General features: G+C 37.0%; 1 protein-coding gene across 1 annotated transcript in view; it reads left to right on the forward strand.

Annotated features, from left to right (window-relative positions):
* Positions 1 to 26,517, forward strand: part of Stag1 (stromal antigen 1) — a 268,526-nt gene that overhangs the window by 238,936 nt on the left and 3,073 nt on the right. The window contains exons 22-31 of the mRNA XM_031346345.1: positions 1,869 to 1,961; positions 3,469 to 3,643; positions 5,187 to 5,326; positions 13,971 to 14,072; positions 16,165 to 16,313; positions 17,097 to 17,225; positions 20,461 to 20,666; positions 24,078 to 24,252; positions 25,296 to 25,406; positions 25,905 to 26,019. Coding sequence (XP_031202205.1) covers positions 1,869 to 1,961; positions 3,469 to 3,643; positions 5,187 to 5,326; positions 13,971 to 14,072; positions 16,165 to 16,313; positions 17,097 to 17,225; positions 20,461 to 20,666; positions 24,078 to 24,252; positions 25,296 to 25,406; positions 25,905 to 26,019 — 1,395 coding nt within the window. The remainder of the gene's footprint in view (positions 1 to 1,868; positions 1,962 to 3,468; positions 3,644 to 5,186; positions 5,327 to 13,970; positions 14,073 to 16,164; positions 16,314 to 17,096; positions 17,226 to 20,460; positions 20,667 to 24,077; positions 24,253 to 25,295; positions 25,407 to 25,904; positions 26,020 to 26,517) is intronic.

A 26,517-nucleotide genomic window follows, 5' to 3' on the forward strand; every position in this document is an offset into this window, starting at 1 on the left:
TCCAAAGGTCCTGAGTTCAAATCCCAGCAACCACATGGTGGCTCACAACCATCCATGATGACATCTGACGCCCTCTTCTGGTGTGTCTGAAGACAGCTATAGTATAGTCATTTATAATAATAAACCTTTAAAAAAAAATTTTGATCTAGAATTGTTCCTGTCTAAAAGAAATGCAGGGACAAAAATGGAGCAGAGGTTGAAGGAGAGACCACCAGTGACTGTCCCAACTTGAGGTCCATCCCATGAGTGAGCATCAAACCCTGACACTACTACTGGTGACATGTTGTGCTTGTACACAGGAGCCTAGCATTACTCTCTTCTGAGAGAAGAGACTATCAGCAATTTTATAAACCTTGATTTTAAAAAGTAGTATTTTAAACAGTAACCAGTTATTTAAAATGAACACATTTACTTGGCATCCTTAGCTAACTGTGCCTGGTTTGTTTTGGCATCTTTATTTTCTGCAAAACTGTTCCCATGCTTGCCAGCTCCAGCTTTTCCCTGTGGGTGCCTTCTTGTTTCTTTCCAGGAACATTTTTACCCTGGACTCTGGCTTTGAAGGAGCCAGTTCAGCAGACAACATTGCAGATTGTTCCATGTTGGCTTCTTATTAACAGGGCTTTATTTTCTGGATACTAGATAAATTTGCATTTATTTTCAAAATTCAGTCTGGGGGGTGGGGTCATATTTTTTAAAGGAGAAGCCAGCCAGGATGGGTAACAAATGTCTTTAATGCCACTCAGGGGGCAGAGGCAGTCAGCTCTCTATGAGTTCTTAGCCATCCTGGTCTAGGTTTTGAGTTCCAGAAAAGCCAGGGCTACAGGGCTACATAATAAGACCCTGCCTTAAGAAAAGGGAGCTGGGCAGTGGTGGCACACGCCTTGGATCCCAGCACTTGAGAGGCAGAAGTAGGCAGATTTCTGAGTTCAAGGCTAGCCTGGACTACAGAGTGAGTTCCATGACAGCCAGGGCTGCACAGAGTAATCAAGAAAACAGAGAGGGAGAGAGAGGAGGGGCCTGAAGTAAGAGTCAGCAGGTTGAGGGTACTTGCTGTAGAGTCCAGTGACCTGAGTTCAGCCTTGGAACACACAGTATAGAAGTAAAGCCTGACTTCTACAAATTGTCCTCTACCTTGGCATGTATGCACATTCACAAACAACAAACAAACATAAAAAATACCTTACAAACAAGAAGAAAATAATATTTATCTTCATACTGTTCAATATTATCATGTATGGAATATCATCAGACTTGTCTAATGAGAAATCATGCTTAGAATTCAGTCACAGACTCCTTTTCCCTAACAACATAGTAAGCACTACTTTGAAAATAGGAAACCTATTTCTTGCTAACTTATTTTCTTTTAAGTTTGATGCTGTACTTCATCATCATTTTGAACATTTAATTATTATTGCAATTACAATTTTACATGTATGTCTGTGCCTAGGAAGGCATGGGACCTCCTGGAGCTGGGACAGGTAGTTGTGAGCTGTCCAGTATGGGTGCTGGAGCTGGAATCAGGTCCTTGGAAAGCAGTACCTGCTCTTAACCACTGAGCCATTTCTGTAGTCTCACATTCCATCATCTTAGTGCTATATTATGTGTTAATAGAGCTAACAATTCTAAGATCAGCATAGGTAAATCTACATTTATAAACTATGGCTGGATGTATAGTAATATGGGGTTCTCTACCCTTCCTATTATGTTTAATAAATAGAAAATATCTGTACTAGTTGGTTCCCAATAATGAGTTTGATTCTGTGGTTTACTTTATAATAAACAACTTGGACTATATTCTTTTTATTATTTCTTGGATCAATTTTTGGGATATGGTTATTCATGTTTGCATATTTGAATGTGTTTTACAGGAGGATTTGTTGGTATTGAGAAAAACAGTGAAATCTTTTCTGGCTGTTTGCCAACAGTGCCTATCTAATGTTAATACTCCAGTTAAGGAACAGGTAAAAAAAAATTCTTAGTTAATATTGCTCTGTATTGACTATTAACACAATGTATTGAGGAACATTAGAGTATGTAATTTTTCAATAGTAGCATATCTACAACCTAGAGTTTTGATGTCTAGATATTTTAAAGTTATATATTCTGTTCTTATACTTGACAAGTGTGCTGTTGTTAACTGGAAGACTTAAATTCAAACTTAGAATTCTCTATTCCTAAGAATTTTGTGCTAAAATATTGAAGGTCTAGTGGGTTGATCTGTAACTTGCATTGACTTCTCCCCTTCAGCTCCTTATACCAGAAAGAGCTTCATTCATATATATATATATGTGTGTGTGTTTGTTTGTGTATGCATACATACACATGTGAGTACTTCAGCCTATATATCTATGTTCATAACACTCCTCCCATGTAGCTAGTCCCCTGACCACCATAAAGTACACATGTAGATATTGTGTAGCTGTGGAAAAAGGCTACTGGCTTTGACATATAGAATGTTAAGTAGCACCTCTGTCAGAGCAGGAAACTCTTGAATATTTATACTTGGGTAGTAGTATAAGAGTTAGCATTCAGGTGAGGAAATCCTTGTAAGAACAGACTCTTCTTAAAGAGGGACCCATGAAATTGAAGCTTTGTCCATTATAAAATTGTATAAATTATTTAATTATGCTTTCCTATTAAAGAATACTTTAAAACAAAATGAAATTTTTTATTGATTTTTTTTTTTTACTGTTGTATTAGGCTAGAAAATAAGCCAAATTAAAGGATATTCATCTTTTACAGTTTTTTCTTAAACTGCCACAAGTCTCTTCATAGCAGTTATAGATGATCTTCCCTAAGGCTTACTCTGTAACTCTCCAGAGCCCACCATTAATTACTGCCTAAAGTAAACCCAAATCGTATGCTTCTCGTCTGATATGTTTTTTATCTGAAGTAGTCTGGCTTAAAAAATATTCTCCTGGATTCTCTTGAAAGTATCCACCTTTATAAATAGCTTTTCCTGAACATCTTAATATATGGTCTGAATCTAATTTTAACTATTTCTAAAACATTTTATATTAGTTTTTAAATCTAAATAGCTTAAATTTTGACTACTACATTATAATTTGTTAAGTTGTAATCTTTTCATAAAAGTTATGCTGATTACTTAAGTGGTATATAGTTGATTTCTAATGTCATCTGTTAATTAGTCCTATATTACTGGAAGTGAACTTAACGTTTTTTAAATTCAAGCCAAAATCTGTCAGCCTGCTATTCTTTAGTAAAATTATAATTAGAAAATAATGTCTTCAATATAACCACTGTTTAATGAGAAAAAATAATTTTATTAGGTTAATAAGCATGAAAAGTTTTCACTTAAATTCTTATTTTTATTTTGGTGTTGGTATTATAATGTTATAATTTAGAGTGTTTCCCACTAATTTGGTTTGTACATATTCCTATTTTCACATTAATAGATATTCCTATATTTGTATACTATTCTGCTAATCAATTCTTCTTGAATTGCAGGCTTTCATGCTGCTCTGTGATCTTTTAATGATTTTTAGCCACCAGTTAATGACAGGTGGCAGAGAGGGCCTTCAGCCTTTGGTGTTTAATCCAGATACTGGACTCCAGTCTGAACTCCTCAGTTTTGTGATGGATCATGTTTTCATTGACCAAGATGAGGAAAACCAAAGCATGGGTATTTATGAGTTTTTCACTGTGTCAGTCTTAAAAGATACCAGTGGGGGGGTAGGATAAATCCAATTCTAAAATTTACAGAGACTAATCTGTTCTTAAAATAAGTTGGATAAAAATATTTAAGAAATAAGATGGGTGTGGTAGTAGTACATGCCAATAATCTGTGCTAATTGTCAATTCAGCACGGCCTGGGCTACATAAGTTCTATGTGAAGAAAAAAAGACATCCCAAATAACAATGGCCAGAATGTGAGAATGTCAGTATACACAGTGCTGTCTAGATCTTTGAGTGCAACTTTTTCTAGAATTACAAAAGATAAGTCAGTATGGAGAAGACAGTAGTTGTCAAAAACGTTTTTACAAACTTTTAAAAGTACATTTCAGTTGGGGCTGAAGATAGCTCAGTGGTTAAGAACACCTGCTGCTCTCCAGAGGGACCTGGGTTCAATTCCTATAAACTACAGGGGAGCTTACAACCACCAGCAATTGTAGTTCTAAGGAATTTGACAACCACTTCTGATGTCCTTGGACACCAGTTAAGTACATGGTCCACATATATATGCAGGCAAAACACTTATACACATAAAGTAAAATGATTTGGGGGGAGGGTGCTTTGGGTTTTTGGTTTTTCGGGAAAGGGTTTCTCTGTGTAACAGAGCCCAGGTTATCCTGGACTCTATTTGTTGGCCAGACTGACTTCACACTTACAGAGCTCCACTTCCTCTGCCTCCCAAGGGCTTGAATTGGTGAACACACTAAGCCTGGCAAAATAAATTTTTTTTAATTAAGTAAAAATAAAAATACATTTTATTTGAGTCTAGAGGCAGAGCTCAGTGTGTAAGAGCTGCTCTTACACAGGACCCAAGTTCAAGTCTGGCACCCACGTCAGGACATGTGCCAAATACTCACATAGACAGATACATACATGTAAATAAATAAACATTACTGTGTTTATATCTATAATTTTTGACCAATTATATAATCAAATATAGGACAAACACCAAAAATGAAGCCTGACTGTTTTCTAGCTTGTTCTGTAGTCCAGGAAGGCCTTGAACTCATAAAGATCCACCTGCCTCCACTTTCTCAGTGTTGGGATTAACTCTTTGTCTTTACCACATAAATTTCTTCCCTGCGGAAATATATTAGCATGTAAGAAATGCAGAAATGAAAAAGGGCAGCATTTTAGAATAAACAGTATGTTATGATGAAAATATAAGAGAATCAATGTCTTTATAGTTTCTTTATCTTAGTACTGCTATAAGGTAGGAGTCTTAGTTCCTGATGTTTATTCTGGAGTAATATGTTTAATTTTTGAGAGTAATAAAGCTTATTTTTTTCATCCATTATAAACTAAATTAGCTAAGGTTGCAGCTCATTGACAGAGCAGTTACGTAACATGTGAAAGCCCCAGAATTTGGTCCCCAGCACAGCTAGTTAGATAAATAGATAAATAAACCAGAATTAATATTCAGCTAGTATTCAGTTGTATACATCCTCTGCAAAAACAGACTAACTTCATAACCACCTCATTTTCTGTGCTAGAGGGTGATGAAGAAGATGAAGCTAATAAAATCGAAGCCTTACATAAAAGAAGGAACCTACTTGCTGCCTTCAGCAAACTTATCATTTATGATATTGTTGACATGCATGCAGCTGCAGACATCTTTAAACACTACATGAAGGTATTGTTTCATATTTTGTCCTTTCTGTATGATAGAGAAATAGGTAATTAAGGTAAATAGATAACTAAAATAGCTTTCTCAAGTGTATGGTGATAATTTTGTGATGAAGTCTATCTCTCTGGGAAATGTACTTAAGTTCTTTATCAATCTGCAGTATTAATTATTCTATACTGTATGAGTATGAGTTCCTCACACTTTGCTGTCCTCTCTCTTCTATAAGCTTCATTTCTTGATCCTGTACAATGGTATGGCCAAAAGGGTTAGCAAGGAGGCAGCCGCACTTCCCAGTGTGCACACCATGTTCTCAACTCAGAGGGAAGATTTTCTTTGGCCCATATTCAGAATGTTACTTGTTTCTTTTGTTCAACTTGTATCTTTAGCTCAATGTTTTTATATCATCCAATTACAGTTTGGATATAGCAGATAACTCTAGTACCAATCCAAATATGAATCTTTTTGTCTACTGAAGATATAGGTAACTTTTATGACACTCAGAGAGGCCTCATACATGCTGTCATGGATGAGTCTTAAGTTCTGTCACAGCATTACCAGAGAAAAAGAGACTTTAACAAAACTTAACTTTAAAATATTTTTTTTAATTTAGGTGTACTCTGCTAGGGAAAAAACTAAATTTAGATTCATGTCTCTCACCCTGCACAAAAAAAGTAAATCATAATAAAACAAAAGCCTTAATTTAAAACATTGAGACTGGTAAATGAAAACATTTTAAGATATAAACACTAGCAAGAACTTTCTGGATAGTAATCAAGTAGAAAAAGAAATTGCTCAAATTAGCAAGTGGGTAAGAACTTGACATTAGGAAGCTTGGGCATAGTGAATTGGCACCAGAGTGAAAAGACTACCTATAGAATGTAAAAAACAAAAAAAGCCTATTACCTGTTTAACAAGGCGTTATGTTCTACAAAACAGTAACAAATATTAAAACTGTCATTCTACAAATAAGACTATTAAGTAAATAGTTCTTAAAATAAGAAGTACAAATTAAAAATAAATATTTTTTAAGTATTTGGCATCCTTAGCCATCAAGTATGTTAATCAAACAACTAAGACATTCCAGTTCACCTTAAATCAGAACATGATCCTCTAGAAAACAAATGACACATTCTTGCAAGGATATGGAGAAAATGGAAACCACAGTATATTCATTGCTGATCAAGTGTGACCTAGTATGTCCATTATGAAAGTACATGTAAAGGTTTTTCAGAAAGTTAAAATAGAACAGCTGTACTGTTCCTGGACATATATCCGAACATTCTCTATACTACTACAGAGATACTTGGTCATCCATGTTTCTTGCTGCTCTGTTCACAATTGCAAGGAAATGGAACCACCCTAGATGGCTATCAGGTGATGAATGGGTAATGAGAAACTGATACATATATACAATGGAATTCTATTCAGGTACGATGAAAAATGAAAATTTCAAAAGAATGGGTTGATCCAGCAATTACATTAAATGTGTTCTCTGGTTCAGATAAACAATACCTACTTACCTCTTCTCTCATACTGACCCTTGCTTCTAATTTTTGAATAAATGGGATACTAAGTGCAAATGAAACTAAAAAGAGGCCTCATGGGAGAATTAAGCAAGAAGGAAAGTATGTATTAGAATGCCATAATTTACATAATGAAACTTAGTACTTTAGATGTTGATTTTAAAAAGAGAATGTTGCCTGGCAGTGGTGGCTCACACCTTTAATCCCAACATTTGGGAGGCAGAGGCAGTTGGATTTCTGAGTTCAAGGCCAGCCTGGTCTACAGAGTGAGTTCCAGGGCAGCCAGGGCTACACAGAGAAACCCTGTCTTGGAAAAGAGGGGGGGCAGGGAATGTCTAGTGTAAGGTCGTATGTTTTTATTTGGGTAAGAACTCACTTTCCTAAGCCCTGTCTGGACTAGAACTCAGAGACTCTGCCTTCTGGTTGTTGATATTAAAAGTATGTGTGCGGGGCTGGTGAGATGGCTCAGCGGGTAAGAGCACTGACTGCTCTTGCGAAGGTCCTGAGTTCGGATCCCAGCAACCACATGGTGGCTCACAACCACCCGTAATGAGATCTGACGCCCTCTTCTGGTGTATCTGAAGACAGCTACAGTGAATTACATGAGTGTGAGCAGCACAGAGCGAGCGAGCGGCTCGGGCCGTCCTGAGTTCAATTCCCAGCAGCCACATGATGTCTCACAGCCATCTGTACAGCTACGGTGTAGTCATACACATTAAATAAATAAATAAAATAAATAAATATTACTTAAAAAAAAAAAGTATGTGTGCTACCATGTCCAGTCCTGTGTACATGTAAGGTGAACGATTATGTAATTTTCCAACTAATCCCGTTTCTTCTGGAAAATTCGCTTTATGACTCTTAAACCATATTTTTCCTAATTTTCTTCATTCTTAAAGCACAATTTTCATAATCTCTGCAGATTTCTTAGGATTTATCTGGTATATGAAACCAATTTGTCTGAAATAACCTGGTAATTCCTGTTAGTTCTTTAACCTGAAATCTCAGGAATACTTATCATTGCTTGTCTTGCCCTGCTTATGTGAGTTTTCCATTATCAGGGAAATAGACATGCATAAGATATATTGCTTTGTTTTTATCCCAATAACCCCTTCCCCATGGTGTATTAATTCTCAACAGGGAACCTTATATATTCAATTTTTTTATCAGACATTATTTTTTAGTCATTAACTTTTTTATCTACCTCTCGAGTATTTTAATAGCAATTTGTGCCTCTGAATATGTCTATGTTGCCTTGCCACCACCTCTGTACTTGATCAACATAAAACAAAAGATTTATATTCTTAGCTACCTTAATGTACTAAGATACAAAATACCAAGCACAAGAACTTAGATGTACTGCTCTAATCCAGTCCACTCACATGGGCTTGAGCTAAAAGTAAATTATTGTGCTTGCATTTCTTCCATACATTCATGTGGGTGTGGTGTACTGGGCCTCACACACTAGTAGTCAGGAGTATACTGCAGAGCTGCATCATTAGCCCTCAATTTGTAATATTTTATTTTATGTTTTGTTTGGTTTGGTTTGGTTTGGTTTTGTGACAAGGTTTCTCTGTATGGCCCTGACTGTTCAGGAACTAGATCTGTAGAATGTGCTGGCCTCAAAATCTCCCCACACCTGTCCCTGTCCTCATTCACCTCTTCACCCCCTCTCCCTCCATCCACCTCCAATGTGTATTTTATTTCCTCTTCTGAGTGAGAATCATACATCCTGTTTGAGCCCTCCTTATAGCTTAGTTTTTGGGGGGTCTATTAATTGTAGCATAATTATCCTATACTTGATGGGTAATATCCACTTATAAGTGAGTACATACCGTATGTGTCTTTCTGGGTCACCTCTATCTGAATTATATATTCTAGTTCTATACATTTGCCTGCAAATTTTATGTCTTTTTTTAAAATAGCTGAATATTATTTCCACTGTGTAGATGTACCACATTTTCTTTATCCATTCTTCAGTTGAGGGATCTAGGTTGTTTCCAGTTTCTGGCTATTACAGATAAGCTGCAATAAACATAGTGTCCTTGTGGTATGGTGGACCATCTTTTGGGTATATGGCCAGGGGTGGTATAGCTGAGTCATCGTATAGAACTGTTCCTAATTTTCTGAGAAACTGCCAGATTGATTTCCGAAGTGGTCATACAAGTTTGCACTCCCACCAGCAATGAGAATTGTTCTTTTAAGGCCTATAAAGAATTGTGTTTGAATTTCGATGGAAATTGCATTCAATCTGTAGAAGGCTTCTGGTATGATGGCCATTTTCAGTATGTTAATCCTACTGATCCGTGAGCATGGGAGAGCTTTTCATTTTCTGATATTTTCTTCAATTTCTTCAGAGATTTGAAGCTCTTATCATACAGGTCTTTCACTTCCTTGGTTAGAATTACACCAAGATATTTTATATTATTGTGGCTATTGTGAAGGGTGTTTCCTTGATTTCTTGCTAAGCCCATCTATCATTTGTATAAAGGAGAGCAACTGATGGTTGTTTTGTTTTTTTATTGAGTAATTTTGTATCCAGATATTTTCCTGAAGGTGTTTATTAGCTATAGGAGTTCTGGAATTTTTGGGGGGAAGTCACATATGTGTACTATCATATCATCTGCAAATGGCAAATCTTTGACTTCTTTCTGGTTCATATCCTCTTGATCATATTTAGTTGTCCTGTTGCTCTGGCTAGGACTTGAAGTACTGTGTTGAGTAGATCCAGAGAGACTGGGCATCCTTACTATCCCTGACTTTGCTGGAATTGCTTCAAGTCTTTATCCATTGAACTTGATGTTGGCTATTGGCTTGCTATATATAGCCTTTATGGTGTTTAGGTATGCACCTTGTATCCCTGTTCTCCCCGAGACCTTTAACATGAAGAGGTGTTGGGTTTTGTCAAAAGCATTTTCAGTGTCTGATGAAATGATTGTGTTTTTTTTTTTCCTTAAGTCTGTTTATATGGTGAATTATGTTGTTGGATTTTGATTTATTGAGCCATCCCTGCATCCCTGGGATGAGGCCTACTTTATCATGGTGGATATTTTTTGATGTGTTCTTAGATTCCATTTGCAAGTATTTTGTTGAGTACTTTTGCATTGATGTTTACAAGGGAAATTGGTCTAAAGTTTTCTTTGTTGAGTCTTTGGTTTAGGTATCAGGGTGACTGTAGCCTCATAGAATGAATTTTGTAATGTTCCTTCTGTTTTTACTTTGTAGAAGAGTTTGAAGAATATTGATATTAGCTATTCTTTGAAAGTCTGGTAAAATTCTGCACCAAAACCACCTGGCCTAGGCTTTTGTTGTGGTGGTGGCAGTTTTTGGGACATTTTTAATGTTTACTTCTAATTCCTTAGGGATTATAGGACTACAATTTGTTTTCCTAATCTTGATTTAACTTTGGTATGTGGTATCTATTAAAGTCATCCATTTTGTTCAGTTTTCTCAATGTCTATTATCCCTCCTTTTTTTTTTAAGATTTATTTATTTTATGTGTATGAGTTCACTGTAGCTGTACAGATGGTTGTGAGCTTTCATGTGATTGTTGGGAATTAAATTTTTTAGAACCTCTGCTTGCTCCTGTGCACCCTGTTCACTCAGTCCCAAAGATTTATTTATTATGAATAGGTACACTTTAGCTGTCTTTAGAGGCACACAGAAGAGGGCGTCAGATCTCATTACAGGTGGTTGGGAGCCACCATGTGGTTGCTGGGATTTGAACTCAGGACCTTCTACAGAAGAGCAGTCAGTGCTCTTACCCGCTGAGCCATCTCGCCAGCCCATGTCCCTCCTTTCATTTCTGATTTTGTTGATTTGGATACTGTGATGGTTTGTATATGCTTGGCCTAGGGAGTGGCACTATTTGGAGGTATGTCTCTGTTAGAGTAGGTGTGTCACTATGGATGTGGGCTTAAGACCCTCACCCTAACTGCCTGGAAGTGAGTCTTAGGCCTACAGATGAAGATGTAGAACTGTCAGCTCCTCCTGCTCCATGTCTGCATGGATGCTACCATGCTCTCACCTTGATGATATTGGACTGAAGCTCTGAGTGTGTAAGCTAGCCCCAACTAAATGTTCTTTATAAGAGTTGCCTTGGTCAGCTGGGCGGTGGTGGGGCGCCTTTAATCCCAGCACTTGGGAGGCAGAGGCAGGCGGATTTCTGAGTTTGAGGCCAGCCTGGTCTACAGAGTGAGTTCCAGGAGAGCCAAGGCTACACAGAGAAACCCTGTCTCAAAACCAAAAAAAAAAAAAAAAAAAAAAAAAAAAAAAAAAAAAAAAAGAGTTGCCTTAGTCATGGTGTCTGTTCACAGCAGTAAAGCCCTAACTAAGCCAGATCCTGTCTCCCTGCCTTTTAGTTAGTCTGGCTAAGGGTTTGTCTATCTTGCTGATTTTTTCAAAGAATCAACTCTTGATTTCATTGATTCTTTGTACTATTCTGTTTGTTTCTGATTTATTAATTTCAGCCCTTAGTTTATTTCCTGCCATTCACTTCTCTTGGGTGTGTTTGCTTCTTTTTGTTCTAGAGCTTTCAGGTGTGTTTTTTGGTTGCTAGTATATGATTGCTCCAATTTCTTAGTGAGGGCTCATAGTGCTCTGAACTTTTTCCTCTTAGCACTGCTTTCATTGTGTCCCATAAGTTTTTGGCATGTTGTGCTTTCATTTTCATTCAATTCTAAAAAGTCTTTAATTTTTTTATTTCTTCCCTGACCCAATGATCATTCATTTAGAAAGTTGTTCAATTTTCATAGTTTTGTAGACTTTCCATTGTTTGTTGTTGGATTCTAGCTTTAATCCATAGTAGTCTAATAAAATGAGGATTTATTTCAGTTTTGTTATATTTGTTGAGGCTTGTGTTGTTACTGACTGTATGATTAATTTTGTAGAAGTTTCCATGAGGCGCTGAGGAATAGATATATTCTTTGTGTTTGAGTGAAATGTTCTGTAGGTATCCGTTAGGTCAATTTGACTCATATCCTCTGTTAGTTTATTTCTGTTTACTTTCTGTCTCAATGACCTGTCCATTGGTGAGAGTGGAATGTTGGAGTCTCCCACTACTAATGTGTGGGGTTCAGTGTGTGGTTTAAGCTTTAGTAATGTTTCTTTTACAAATGTAGGTGGGTACCCTTGCATTTGTGGCATAGATGTTCAGATTTGAGACATCATCTTAGTGGATTTCTTCCTTGATGAGTATAATGTGTCTTTGGCCATCTCTTTTGATCACATTTGGTTGAAAGTCTATTTTATTAGAGATTAGGATGGCTACTCCAACATGCTTCCTGGGTTCGTTTGCTTGGGAAACTTTTTTCCAGCCCTTTACTCTGAGGTAATGTCGGTCTCTCTTGCTGAGCTGTGTTCTCTGTATCAGCAGAATGAAGGATCCTATCTTTTTAGCCTGTGTCTCTTTATTGGGCAATTAAGTTGATAGATATTGAGAGCTATATGACCAGCAATTTTTAATTCCTGTTATTTTAATGTTGGTGGTTGTATTGCATTGTGTGTGTGTGTGTGTGTGTGTGTGTGTGTGTGTGTGTGTGTGTATCTGTGCCCGTGCATGCCTGCTTCCCTTCCTTTGGTTTGCTGGTGTAAAGTTATTTATTTATAGTGTTTTCTTGTTTGTAATTGGAACTTTCTAGTATCTTCTGTGGGGCTGGATTTATGGATAGATATTATTTAAATTTGGTTTTGTCATAGAGTATCTTGTTTTCTCCTTTGATGGTTACTGAAAGTTTTGCTGGGTATAGTAGTCTGGGCTGACATCTGTGGTCTCTTAGAGTCTACAACATCTGCCCAAGCCCTTCTGCTATTAGAGCCTCTGTTGTGATGTCAAGGGTAATTCTGATAGGTTTTCTTTTATATATTACTTGGACTTTTTCACTTGCAGCTTTTAATACTTTATTTTTTTCTGAACATTTAGTGTTTTGATTATGTGGCAGGAGGATTTTCTTTTCTAATCCAATCTATTTGGTGTTCTGTAAGCTTCTTTTGTGTGTATAGGCATATTGTTCTTTAGGTTAGGGAAATTTTCTCCTACAATTTTGTTGAAGATACTTTCTGGGCCTTTGAGTTGGGTTTCTTCTAATCCTAATATTTTGAGGTTTGGTCTTTTCACAGTGTCCCAGATTTCTTGGATGTTTTGTGTTGTATACTTTCTAGATTTAGCATTTCATTGACCAATGTTGCAGTTTCTTCAATCATATTTTCTATGCCTGAAAGTCTCTCTTCCCTCTCTTATATTCTGTTGGTGATTTGTAGTTCCTGTTCTCTTTCCTAGGTTTTATATCTGCAGGATTCTCTTAGTTTGTGTTTTCTTTATTGCTTCTTTTTCCATTTTCAGTTCTTGGACAGTGTTATTGACTTCATTCACCTATTTGATTGTATTTCCCTGTATTTTTAAGGGATTTATTCATTTCCCCTTAACGGCCTCTATCATCATTACAAGATTGGATTTAATGTCATCTTCTTATGCTTTGGCTGTGTTAGGATATCCAGGCTTGCTGTAGCAGGATAGCTGGGCTCTGGTGGTGCCATATAGCCCTGACTCTTGTTGATTGCATTCTTGCAATGTCCTTTAGCCATCTGGTTGTCCCTAGTGTTGGCTGGTCATTTCTGACGACAGCAGGACTCATTGAGGAGACAGGCAAAACCTGACAATGAATCTCAGGGAACAGGAAGCTGCTCACCTCTTCTGGCTGTGCCCAAGATGGCCAGGAAAGCAGGGGATTGATTCAGAAGGGGTTTAATTAAATTAGATGTTCCTGGATCCCAGCAAGGCTCCTGGGGAAGGCAGGGAGAGGCCTGGGCCAGACAGAAGAGGTCAGGGGACAACAAGCAGCTTACCTCTGCTGCCTGTGCCCCAGGTGGACCCAACTACAGGGGATTAGTTGGGGAGGAGTCTAAGCTAGATGTTACTTCATAATCTTAAATGTCAAATATTTAATGTAAATAATACCAATTTAACTCATTTTCAAGGTGAAGAAATAAGACTATTATAGTTACATTCTCTTTCGCCAATACATTCTTGTCATGAAATTTTCTAATTCTAAAGTATCTTTTCTTTTTATCTCGCAGTACTACAATGATTATGGTGACATTATTAAGTATCTTTTCCTTTTATCTCACAGTACTACAATGACTATGGTGACATTATTAAGGAGACACTGAGTAAGACCAGGCAGATTGATAAAATTCAATGTGCTAAGACTCTCATTCTCAGTCTGCAACAGGTAAGAAACTTGGGAGAATAGATAAAACTTTTCTGTCCTTGTTTAAGTATGCAGTGTGGTTCACATTTTAAATAGATGAAATCCTAAGGTAGGACTAAGTTTTGGGTCAAAGGAAATTTCATAGTAGAACACTTAAGGAACAATATTGTGCTGCGCATGGGGGCACACACCTTAACACCAGCGCTAGGGAGGGAAGGAAGACAGATGTCTTGTGTTTGTTCAGGTCAGCCCGTTGTACATAGCAACTTCCAAGCTAACCAGGCTACATTATAAAACCCTGTCTCAAAATAGTAATTAGTATTATCATAAGTTTAAAGTAATTATAAAAAAGTATTTAACTTTCTGGGTATAGTGGCATGTGCCTTTAATTCCAGCACTTGAGTGGGTAAGTGGGGGGCAGAGACAAGCAGAACTCTTAAGTCTCAGGCCAGCCAAGGATATACAGTGAGACCTTGTCTCAAAAAAATGAACCCTTAAGGAAGGGTTATCAATGATATTCAAATAAGAAAATATACGATATATATTGCTTAAGTAAATTTCCAAGATACAAATTTCTAGAAATAGCCTAAATGTATCAGCAGAAGGATAGTTAGTTATGTAAGCTAACACTCGGAAGTGCTTAATTTTGTTTTTATTTAGTTTTAAGCCAGTATCTCACTGTGCTTTCTAGACTGGGCTAAGTGGTCCTCCTGCCTCATCCTCCCAGGTACTTGAAACAGGGTGCACACACCACTGGACCCACTGAAAAATGTTTGCAAATTAAGGAAACAAATAGAGCAAGCTTTAAAATAAAATAAGTACTATGGTATTACTTAGTTAGAACTATATATGTAGACAATATGAATAAATTGATGTAAGAAATGTTCATATTTTTAGAATTTAAGGCTACTATATATCAAACTATAAAACATTTAAATTCTAAAACTTTATAAATAATTAGCTACATTTATTTGAAAATCTGTGGAAGAACCATTCCTACCAGTTTCAGCATAGCACGTACTTCAGGCAGCATATTACTGAAGCAGACTACAGAGATGGACAACACAACTGAAAGCAGGGAGCTCTCAGGGAGGTGGGTGGGAGGAGTCTGCAGTGAGAAACTGAGAAGAGTATAGTGATGGGTACCATTGATTCAGAGTGAAGAAAGCAAATGCAAATACATTGCAGGATCTATACCATTGAGGAACCACAGAAAGGAATTGGTGGCTGGCAGAGGAAATAGTATAAAGAAGTTAGGATTGCTTTTATGATATGTATGTGTAGCCGGCAGTGGTGGCGCACTCCTTTAGTACCAGCACTTGGGAGGCAGAGGCAGGTGGATTTCTGAGTTCGAGGCCAGCCTGGTCTACAGAGTGAGTTCCAAGACAGCCAGTGATACACAGAAAAACCCTGTCTCAAAAAAAAAAAAAAAAAAAAAAAAAAAAGGTGTGTGTGTGAGTGAAAGGTTGATGCAGGAGACAACAACAAGCTCTTCAGTAGGTAAAGACTTATATTTGTTCACCTTATCAATTATGTCAGTTGAGAAAGGCTTTACACAAGTCTAGACACTATCCCCTAATCTGAAGGTAGAATTTTACAAGCATCATTTAAGTGTCTAGATTTGGTAATGGCATGGTAATTGCTTTGATATTATTACTGCTCTGGTTTTGTTTTTATTTTAATAGAATGTATGGTATTTATAGAATCATCAACTTAAGACCTTTAGAATGTATTTTGTTGTTTAAAGTTGAAAATATCATGTCCTCTTAAATCAACTGTCCATGAATATTTATATCATATTCTGACCTGTAATATAGTAAGTGAAAAATATTCTGAGCCCTGTGTATCATATACATGTTTGTAGGTTTATGCTATATTTCTGTCTATATATCTTCTTTCTCCATTTTCAAATATTTACTTAGATGCATATGTATTTATATGTGTATGTTATCATTCAGCTGAACAAATACTAGACTGTGGTGCTCCTGACCTGCGTACGGTACCTTAGTCCCTCTGTACTTTGTAAATTTTAAATTGTGTTACCTATTCTAAAAGTAAATACAATTTCAAAGATTTCTTAGCTATAAGGTTTTTTTTTATTTATTTCCACCAGTTGTTTAATGAACTTGTTCAAGAACAAGGTCCTAATCTGGATAGGACCTCTGCCCACGTCAGTGGGATTAAAGAACTGGCACGTCGTTTTGCCCTTACATTTGGATTGGACCAGATCAAGACCCGAGAAGCAGTTGCCACACTTCACAAGTGAGATAAACACTTTCTGTTATTCACAACTGCTTTACTGGAATATAAGCAAACTGTTTGACCTATTTTTAAAGTGACAAGTAATAGAATTTTCAAACTATAAGCTATTAATGAAATTAAGTAGCAATATTTTATTTTGAAAAAACTTTCTTAAACCACCTGTGGTGTGATTTTTTTTTTTTCCCCTCTATCTTAAACTATAAACAAAAAAGCTTTGGGCTGGCTGTGGTAATGCTCACCTCTAATCCAGGACAACCAGGGCTCTTAACTCGGTGAAACCCTATCTTGGGGTTGGGTCGGAGTGTTAATAACCTATTCTTGGTTCTTTGACTATGTTATAGGGCATGTGGATTTTAAAAGATGCAATACTTTTCTAAAAGCCCATAGACCAACTAAACCAACTGGGGACCAAGTATACACACTCAACCCACTGCAGATGTTCACTCACACCACACATACACAAATGATTAACCTTAGTTTCACAGAGCTGGTGTGTACTGTTAAGTAACACCTAGCTACTTCCAGTCCAGTCTCTTTCCAAGGTTTTGTATTACCCCTAAAAAATACATTGGGGATATAACATTGTTTCTTTGTAGCTGTAAATATAAAATTAAATACAAACAAAAATAAAATTAGCATTATTTTGCTGTATGAATTTAACATACTTTGTTAATGTTAAATTCAGTAGTGATTCAACTATGTTTCAAAATTTTTTATAGTTTTGCCCTCTGAGACAACTGTACTACCTGAAAAAAATTAAACCATTATTTTCTTTAAATTCAGGGATGGAATAGAGTTTGCCTTCAAATACCAAAATCAGAAAGGACAAGAATACCCACCTCCTAATCTGGCTTTTCTTGAAGTGCTAAGTGAATTTTCTTCTAAACTCCTTCGACAGGACAAGAAAACTGTGTAAGTTGAACATACCAATAGAAATGATTTTTAAATGGCACCATTGAAACTATTATTTTTCATTACTACTGTTAGGCTCTAATAATAAAAACCTGGTTTGATCTGGAAGCTATAGGATGAAATTAAGTAGATGGAAATGATTTCTTATTCTATGTGTGAACATTGGTTGCTTTATATAACCCATCTGTTCTTTTACATTAATTTTAGTTTTATTTTCTACCTTCTTATGTTAAGATTAACCTTGTCTGTCTCAGCTGCAGCACTACCAGCATCACCAAAATTCAAGAGTCTAAGGCATGAAAGTCTTTAGACCATCCTTGGCTATGTGCTTTTTGAAATATATAAGCTGTTCTGAAAACCATAGTATAGTGTAAAAATATGAAATAAACAATACTACTAATAGAGAGGCTGAGATAGGAGAAGATTTCAAGACCCTTATGTTGTACACAGCCAGACACTGTCACAAACAAGCTGAAAGTGTATATATAGATTGTACAATATTGGACCTATTTCTCCAATTACCAAATTAGACCATTCAATGCAACAAATTTCTATTTCCTCATATTTTTGGATTTCAGTCGATTAGGATATGTTGGTAATATTAATTTTCATATTGAGATAGTAATAAGAATAATTGTCACTTCCCGCTGTTTTTGTTGTAAGAGGTGGAATTAGGTTTGTGTGGATTTGTTGAAAGATTACTTTCTTGCTTCTAAGGTATGTTGATGTTTTCCATCTACTATCCTTTGTAGGGCTGGATTTGTGGAAAGATATTGTGTAAATTTGGTTTTGTCATAGAATATCTTGTTTTCTCCATCTAAGGTAATTGAGAGTTTTGCTGGGTATAATAGCCTGGGCTGGCATTTGTGTTCTTGTAGGGTTTGTCCAGGATCTTCTAGCTTTAATACTGGATGGTTTTGCTCATTTCACCTGTTTGATTGTGTATTCCTGTAGTTAAGGGATTTTTGTGTTTCCTCTTGAAGGGCTTGTAGCTCTTTACCTGTGTTCTGTATTTCTTTGAGGGTGTTATTTATGTCTTTCTTAAAGTCCTGTATCATCATCATGAGAAGTGATTTTAGATCTGAATCTTGCTTTTCCGGTGTAAGGATGTGTCCAGGAGTTGCTGTGGTGGGAGAATTGGGTTCTGATGATGCCAATGGTTGTTTGTGTTGTTTATATTCTTGGTTTGTGTTGTTTATATTCTTACGCTTGCCCCCTGTCATCTGGTTATCTCTAGTGCTACCTGCCCTTGCTAAATCTGACTGGAGCCTGTCCTTTCTGTGATCATGGTTGTGTCAGAACTCCTCAGAGTTAAGCTGTCTCTGGGATCCTGGGATCCTGGGCTTGTTAGAGCACCTGGGAGTAGGGCTTCCTCTGTGTTTTGTGGGACTGGCTACAGAGCTTGCACCCAAGGCCTGCTCAGGACACCAGCCCAGATGGACCGGAAGGAACCAGAACTACTCATATGTAGCCATTTCTAAGAGCAGCCTCCTGATATTCTGGTTCTTATCATCTTTTTTGCTCCATTGTCTAATAGGTTTTCTGAGCCATGGATGCAAAATCTGTGCTGCAGATGTCTCCATTGGGGCTGGGTTCCCCACAAACCACACTTAATTACATTGTATCCAGTGTTGGTTTTGTGTAATGGTCTATTTGTTGTAGCAAGGTTCTTTGATGAGATGTAATAGCTGCACTTGTCTGTGAGCATAAGGATAAGATTTAGGATGTAGTTAAGGAATTATGCTGGTGTAGCAAGTGGTGGTAGTAACTTGTCTTCTAATATCCATGAGTTCACTAATCTAGGTTGTTGATTAGAGTTCTAGTACCAGCATGATTTGCCTCCTGCTGAATGAGCTTAACATTCATTCATTCATTCATTACCACCAGCACGATGAGTGCCACTGTTGATGGATTCTTTGCTGTTTGTGGTTAAGTCATCTTTTGTATGTCAGTGACTACATATTCTAGATTTTCTCTAGAGTCTCTTAGCTGTGCCCCTCCCTCTCTTTAATTCAAAGTATTACTTCCAGTATACTGTTTAGTATTTCTTTGTTGGATATTAACCATGGAGTAGTTTTCCTTCTTCAACTGTAGCAGATAGTTTGTTAGGGTACAGTTGGCATTTGCAGCCTTCTTAAAACTTGAGCCTCAGTGGCTTTTAGAGTTTCCATTGAGTGCAGCTATTACTCTGATGGTATTTCTTTTATATGTATTCTGTGTTGTGTTGTGTTTTGTCTTGTAGCACTGGGCATTTTTTCTTTGTTATGTATATTTAATATTTTAACACTGATATGCCTTAAGAGACTTTTTTTTACAGTCTTGTATAGTTGAGTTTCTGTGTACGTGTTTGTGTTTATATAGATAAGTCTTTCTTTAGTTCCGGAGTTTAATTCTATGATCTTGTTAAAGATATGGTCTGTGCCATTGTTCTAGGATTCCACTCCCTCATCTATCCCTATAATTTAAAGATTTGGGTCTTTTGATGATGTTTTCCAACATGTTCGTGTCCTTTTTTTTTTTTTTTAAGTTTTCATATTCTTTGCTTATGTAGTCTAGAGTCTCTGCTTTATCTTCACATCCTTATAGTCTGCCTTCTAACTGGATTGTTGAATTTGTCAATTACATCCTCTTTTCAGCTTGTATTTGTTTCAGTTTTTAATCTCTTTATTGAATTCAGTTTTCAGATCCTGAGTAACCTTCATCATTTCACTCAACAGTGTGTTGTATTTCTTGGACCATGGTCAGATGCTTTTGTTATCTCCCTGGAGTTTAAGGAAGTCTTCCTTGTCAAGTCTTAACTCCTTTAAGTTTCTTGAATTCTTTGATAAAGTTTGTGACTTTTCTCTTAAATTCCATGTCCTGGGAGTTCTCCTTAGAGCATACTTCTATAAAGTTAGTGGGTTTGATAGGAAACATGCTGTCTTGACCATTTATATTGTTTTATGACCTAACTTAAGCATTTGGACTTCTTTCTTTAGTGTGAGAATCTGCTAAACTTTAGACTGGTCCAATGCAGCTGCTGCATGACCAGAGCTAGGCAGAATAAAGCGCCCTTTGTAGCATATATCCCCGTTCAAAGGGCTGCACAGGAGTGAGAGGCACATTGGAAGTATAAATATACACTCTCACACATGTACACTTACTAGCATATACCCGCCTCTGAAAGAACTGAAGTGGTGTAAAGCAAAACTGTGACTGACACTGAAAGTTGCTGCTGCTCTCTGTGTGTTTGCAGTCATTCGTATCTTGAAAAATTCCTCACTGAGCAGATGATGGAAAGGAGGGAGGATGTATGGCTTCCACTCATCTCATACAGAAATTCATTAGTTACTGGGGGTGAAGATGACAGAATGTCTGTGAACAGTGGAAGTAGCAGCAGTAAAACGTCCTCAGTAAGGAGTAAGAAAGGAAGACCTCCACTGCACAGAAAACGAGTAGAAGGTAAGTCCTCTAGTGTGCCTGGCCTGCAGAGATAAAGGATGCTATGGGCCATAATGCCATTATATATTTGCTACCAACTGAAATATCCAAGGACAGAGATTGGATGAGCAGAGTGAGGTAAAAAGAAACTTAATGAAACATAATACAAAAGACACCCTAGGCTGTAGGGAATAGGGACTTAGTTATCATGAAAATCTGATCAACATTTAAAAAAAAAAAGACTAAAATTACACTGTTAAAGTATTTCTCTAAAGCATACCAAGGACTGCTTCAGAATAAACATGCTTATTTCTCAAATAGCCTTTCCCTCCCCATGCTCCTCCTGATGAGTTCTCACAGCTTCTTCCTTAGCACTTCACCTCTGCTGCTTAAAGTAACTCACCAACTCTGTGGCACTCTTAATTATAATGTAAAACTAGTGTGCCTTTCCTTATTGGAGAAGATATTGATTGTTGACAAAAAATAAACTTAAAGTCAGTTTCCTATTTCAAATCTGGCTTTCTCATTGTCAGCCATGTGACATTTGAACATGTTAATTTAACCCTCCTTGAGTTTTAATAAGTACTCAAGTGAAAGATGATCAGAGTATATAGGGTATCCAGCATCAGTTACCATGAACCCTAAATGAGGTACTCCTGATAAAACACAGCACACATATGTCGCTGAGCACAGTACTTGGCCTATAAGTAGCATCCAGTAAACATTAGCTGCTATTTTCAGGATGTTCCCAAAATCTCACAGTAATGCTTTAGTATGAGTCAGACTAAATAACATTGTTAATGTTAAAGTTTAGCAATCTCTGCATGCTTTGAGATGTTCTTTCATATTTCAGCTTTGAAACTTTTAGTCATGTATGTGTATGTGTGTGTGTGTGTATATATATACATACATATATATATACACATATATATGTATATATATATACATATATGAATGATTCTCCTGTCTTTTTGCTTGAAGATCCTGAGTTTTTCTCCAAAGAATAATTCCAGTTGGTTTCCTTTGACACATTTTTATGATAACCTCTGTAGATGCTCCATGTCTACAACATGTTTTTCCCTTTCAGATGTTTCTCAACTGTAATCTTAGTAGTCAACATGTACTAAATTCTTTATCACATGTTTTTCATACATTTTATTGTTTTGGTTTAGGCTTTTGGATGATGTTGCTTAATTTTTAATGACTTATTTTTATTTTGTGTTCATTGGTGTTTTTGCTTGCATATATATGTTTGCAGATATCATACCTCCTTGAAACTGGAGTTAAAATCAGTTGTGAACTGTCATGGGGGCTGGGAATGGAACCCATGTCCTCTGCAAGAGCAGCCAGTGCTCCCAACCACTGAGCCGTCTCTCCAGCCCCTGCTTTTTATGTATTTTATCATTTGTAACTGTTATATTAATCAGTTTAGTTCCACACTGTTAGGCAGATTTGACAAAGGAAAACATAAGCCTTAGAGAATTTAAATCACCATATATTATTCACTAATAAACTGTCAAAACTAGCATTTTTAAGACTCTATGGATATATATGTGGACTAGGTAACCACTTTGGGAACTGTTAAATTATAAAAGAGAACTTGGCTGTGGCTTTGTTTGAGATCATCAGGACAGGTTGTGTAGCTAAAGTCTTTCAAAGGCAGTTTCATTTGTTGAAGATGAAGGTTACTCGTTTTAAGAACTGTTTTCACTGAAGAATACTTAAAAGATTAGAAGATGGATTCAAGGACAGCGAGCTTCTGAGGTAATTATGTCTCAACTAGGCACCTCCACAAACACTGGGCTAAGTGCTATGGCTAAGAATTAATAAAAAGAACTTGGTGCAACTAAAGAGACAAGGAAATGCACAGGCAGTTTGAGTTCAGCTTGGCATTTCTCTGAGTCACACAACAGGAGCCTCCAGAGAGATTGATATAAGGAGGAGCCAGTTTGGAGAGGACATGAAATAGAAAGCTAACATGATCTTTACCAGCTTAAGAAACTATATAATGCCAGTCTTTTGTCCATAAAAATGTTGTATACTAAAAAACGAAAGCTTAAACACCAAATAAAAAATAGTGTGAGTAGGTGATTAAACGTATATTTGTTAAGCTATTCAGAAGTGAGCATCAGCAGAATGACCCTTACCAAACAGTAAATCAGTACTTTAGGAACAGAAGGGCCAGTCCAGAATGTGCACGTGTATCTATCTGACAGAATATAAAATGCTAAAAACACTGAGAGATAGAAGTGTTTTGGTAAATGAACCTAGCAGACACATCTCTTGAGACTCAAGAACAAGAGAAACCCCAAGGGGATTCATATTATACTTTTGATTAAAATATCTCTGAATCATTTTTAAATCTCATTAGAATAGCTTTATAGGTAAGACTAATACATTATGCATTATTTTATTAGGATGGCTTAGGTAGGCAAATGTTTGCATGTTCCAGTCTTTACAAAGCAACCTCGGAAGGAAGGAAAAACACAACACATCACATGCTAGTGCAGGGTAGTATATAATTAAGTTCTAGGTAAACAGAAATGATTATTGTTTCCTTAAAGAGAATGTAATTAAAAGCTGGATAAAACAGCCAGGCTCCTCAGAGGTGCTTTATGGCATGAAATCTCTTGAGCTTCTCTATCTCCACACATAAAATCTGGCAAAAAAGATAAAAAGAGCTTCTCTCATGATAAGTCTCCACTTGTATTAAAAGCATTTGCTGATTTCTCTGTAAAAGCCAGCCAGTCTTAAGATCTGCCACCTGGGACACCTTGTAGGCTCAGGTTGAAGAGCAAAGGAAAGTTGCTGAGGGCTCTGACTAACTTGACTCATCCCCTCCTAGGATACATAAATCCTCAAGATAAAGGAGACAGGAGGGAGGTAGTGTGATGTTTGGTAGCTAGGATGAGGTAATGACCTCATTTCATCCCTGTAGTTTAGGAGGCTAAGTACTAATATCCTCATTTTAGGTACAAGAAAACTGAACTTTATAAGAAGTCATTAATATAATACAGAGGTCAAACAATGGAGTTATGGAACTGGGTTGCTCTAGCCAGGCATTGAGCATGATAGCTCAGGCCTGTAATTCCAGCATGTTGGAGACTAAGGCAGAAAGAAAGATCAGGAATTCAAGGCCAGCCTAAGCTGCATGATGAGGCCCGTTTCAAAATGAGATAAAAAAACACCACAAAAACTGAATGTAAACCCAGAACTTGCAAGGTAGATACAGGAGGATCAGGAGTTCAAGGGCCTTGTTTCATGGTGAATTTGAGACCAGCCTGTGCTATGAGACTATTTTCAAAAACAAAATAGTAAAATGAAATAAACTAGAGAGTCTGACAGTAGAATAGTGCTTTTCAAATCTATTATAACTGCCACCAAAGTTTGTTCTATCTCTGAGAGTTTAAAACGTTAACTGAAATTTTGCAGATGAAAGTCTGGACAACACATGGCTAAATAGGACTGACACGATGATTCAGACTCCTGGACCCTTGCCAACCCCACAGCTCACCTCCACGGTACTTAGAGAGAACAGCCGTCCCATGGGAGAGCAGATTCAGGAACCTGAGTCTGAACACGGTTCTGAACCAGACTTTTTACACAAGTAAGTACTAAAAGTTTCATTTCCTTGGCATAAAACCTCAAAGTGAAACTAAAAAAAACTGAGCACATTGTTGATGAGGTCTTACAAAAATGAAGCCACAAATGGAGATTAAATAGTATATAAAAAGTCTGCAAATACTACTGTGACTTTTTTTTCCTCAAAATTCAGACTTTTCTTGATCTAGTGGGACAAGCTTCATATTTAAATAGCCTCAACTTTCTTATCTTTCAAGATTCATTGGTCATTTCTCCACCTATAGAGAATATATAGAGCTTCACATCAAAGAATCTTTAATAAAAACCTGAGAGGATAATCTATGTCAAACGTTGAATATTGGTTACTCAGTGCTAGTAGGCATCAAGAGTTTTGCCAATATCCAGCCTCGTGCATAGATAAGTATACCTACTGTCCTTTCTTCAGGGCTAATTCTACTTCCTTAAACAACTGGCCTTACTGTCCTGACTACCATTTATCAGTCTCATTGGCCATGGACCGTCTTCCCAAAAGATACAAAAACAGCTACTTAGAATTTCATGTGACAGATTTTTATCTACAGAACCACAAAAATTTATCAACTATAAAATGGGAACAGGGGCATATGTGTACTGTTTTCCACGTTCCTTTAAATATAGAATACTGGTGAAAATTTTATTTCATAGCACTGAGAAACTGTGTTAGAAGGACTTCTGAGTTATACCTCTTTTTTTAAATATTTAAGCCAGTGTCATATGGTCTTTAGGACCTTGCTGCCTAGTTATATACACCGTGAATGGCGGCTTGAGTGAGAAGTCTAGGAATGCTTTTATTTGACAGAGATTGGAACATAAAGCTAACACATAGTATAAGGATGAATAGTGCCCTAACCTGTCTCTCTGGAGACTTAATGATATTTGGAGGCAACTAACTTTGTTATTCACAAAACAGTGGAATAATTGAAGTCCCTTACATGAAGATTTAGCTAGCCAACCATGGTTTCAATGGCATGAGGCTGATTCTGTGTATACATTATCTGTTGCACAAAATAAATAATCGTGTTCTCTCAGTCCCCAGATGCAGATCTCTTGGTTAGGCCAGCCGAAGTTAGAAGACTTGAACCGGAAGGACAGAACAGGGATGAACTACATGAAAGTGAGAGCTGGAGTGCGGCATGCTGTGTGAGTACCCAGCTGAGCATCACACATACTCAGTGACTGCACATGCTGGCCACGTGGGGTCTCTGCTTCCCAGTAGTTAAAGAAAAGGAGTCTGGATATGTTCCTTAGCACAGGATGACTGCAGAGATGCTTCCTGTACTCAAATCCTAGTGCTGCCACTCTCCAGGGTCACAGCCATGCTCTAAACACCTGTCTCTTGGGTTCCTTATTTGTAAAATTCAAATATAATTGAATTTGGAGGAACTGATACATACCTAAATATTTCACTGTTTATATATTTTTTCTTATTAAAATTAAGTCTACTTCTTCAAAGTTGACATGAAAATTTGAGTGAACCAAAGGAATAATCTTTTCGCTGGGCGTAATCCTAATTTTCTTTGAATTCAGTTTAACTTGTATAGTCTATAGATCATAATTAGAAAATGTGCTATCCAAGAAAGACTTAGGACTCCAAGCTGGCCAAATCTCAACAGCTTTCTGAACACCTTTTTTTACCAGTCGGGGTCTAATGGAGGAAGATGCTGAGCCCATCTTTGAAGACGTTATGATGTCATCACGGAGCCAATTAGAAGACATGAATGAAGAATTTGAAGACACCATGGTTATTGATTTGGTAAGAAATGTACTGCTTTGTTTGTTAGTTTGTTTTCTTTTATAGTATATAAGGGGGTTGGAGTTTAAAATTATATTCTTGCTATACAGAGGCCTAGGTGAGGAGTGGTGACCATTATTGGACATCAGGGTAAGCTTATTAGGTGGTGTTTTAAGCTGCTTTTAAGCTATCATACTTTGGATTCTAGCAAAAAGCAGCTGATTTTTTTTGTTGTTGTTGTTTCAAAAATACTGACCCACCCCTGATATTTTGGCACAGCTTGTATATTTGGCATCTTGTATTTTAAGTTGGAACCTGAAATATATACTCTGTTCCAACGTGTGACTGTCAAATGTAGAATGTGGAACTTGTATCTTCAGTTCACAAAGGATATCTTTGAGATAAGATGAATATAGACTCGCTAAAGATGATACAAAGAGTCGGGCAGTGATGGCACATGCCTTTAATCCCAGCACTTGGGAGGCAGAGGCAGGTGGATTTCTAAGTTTGAGGCCAGCC

The sequence above is a fragment of the Mastomys coucha genome, unplaced genomic scaffold, assembly GCF_008632895.1.
Source record: "Mastomys coucha isolate ucsf_1 unplaced genomic scaffold, UCSF_Mcou_1 pScaffold23, whole genome shotgun sequence".
Lineage (NCBI taxonomy): Eukaryota > Metazoa > Chordata > Mammalia > Rodentia > Muridae > Mastomys > Mastomys coucha.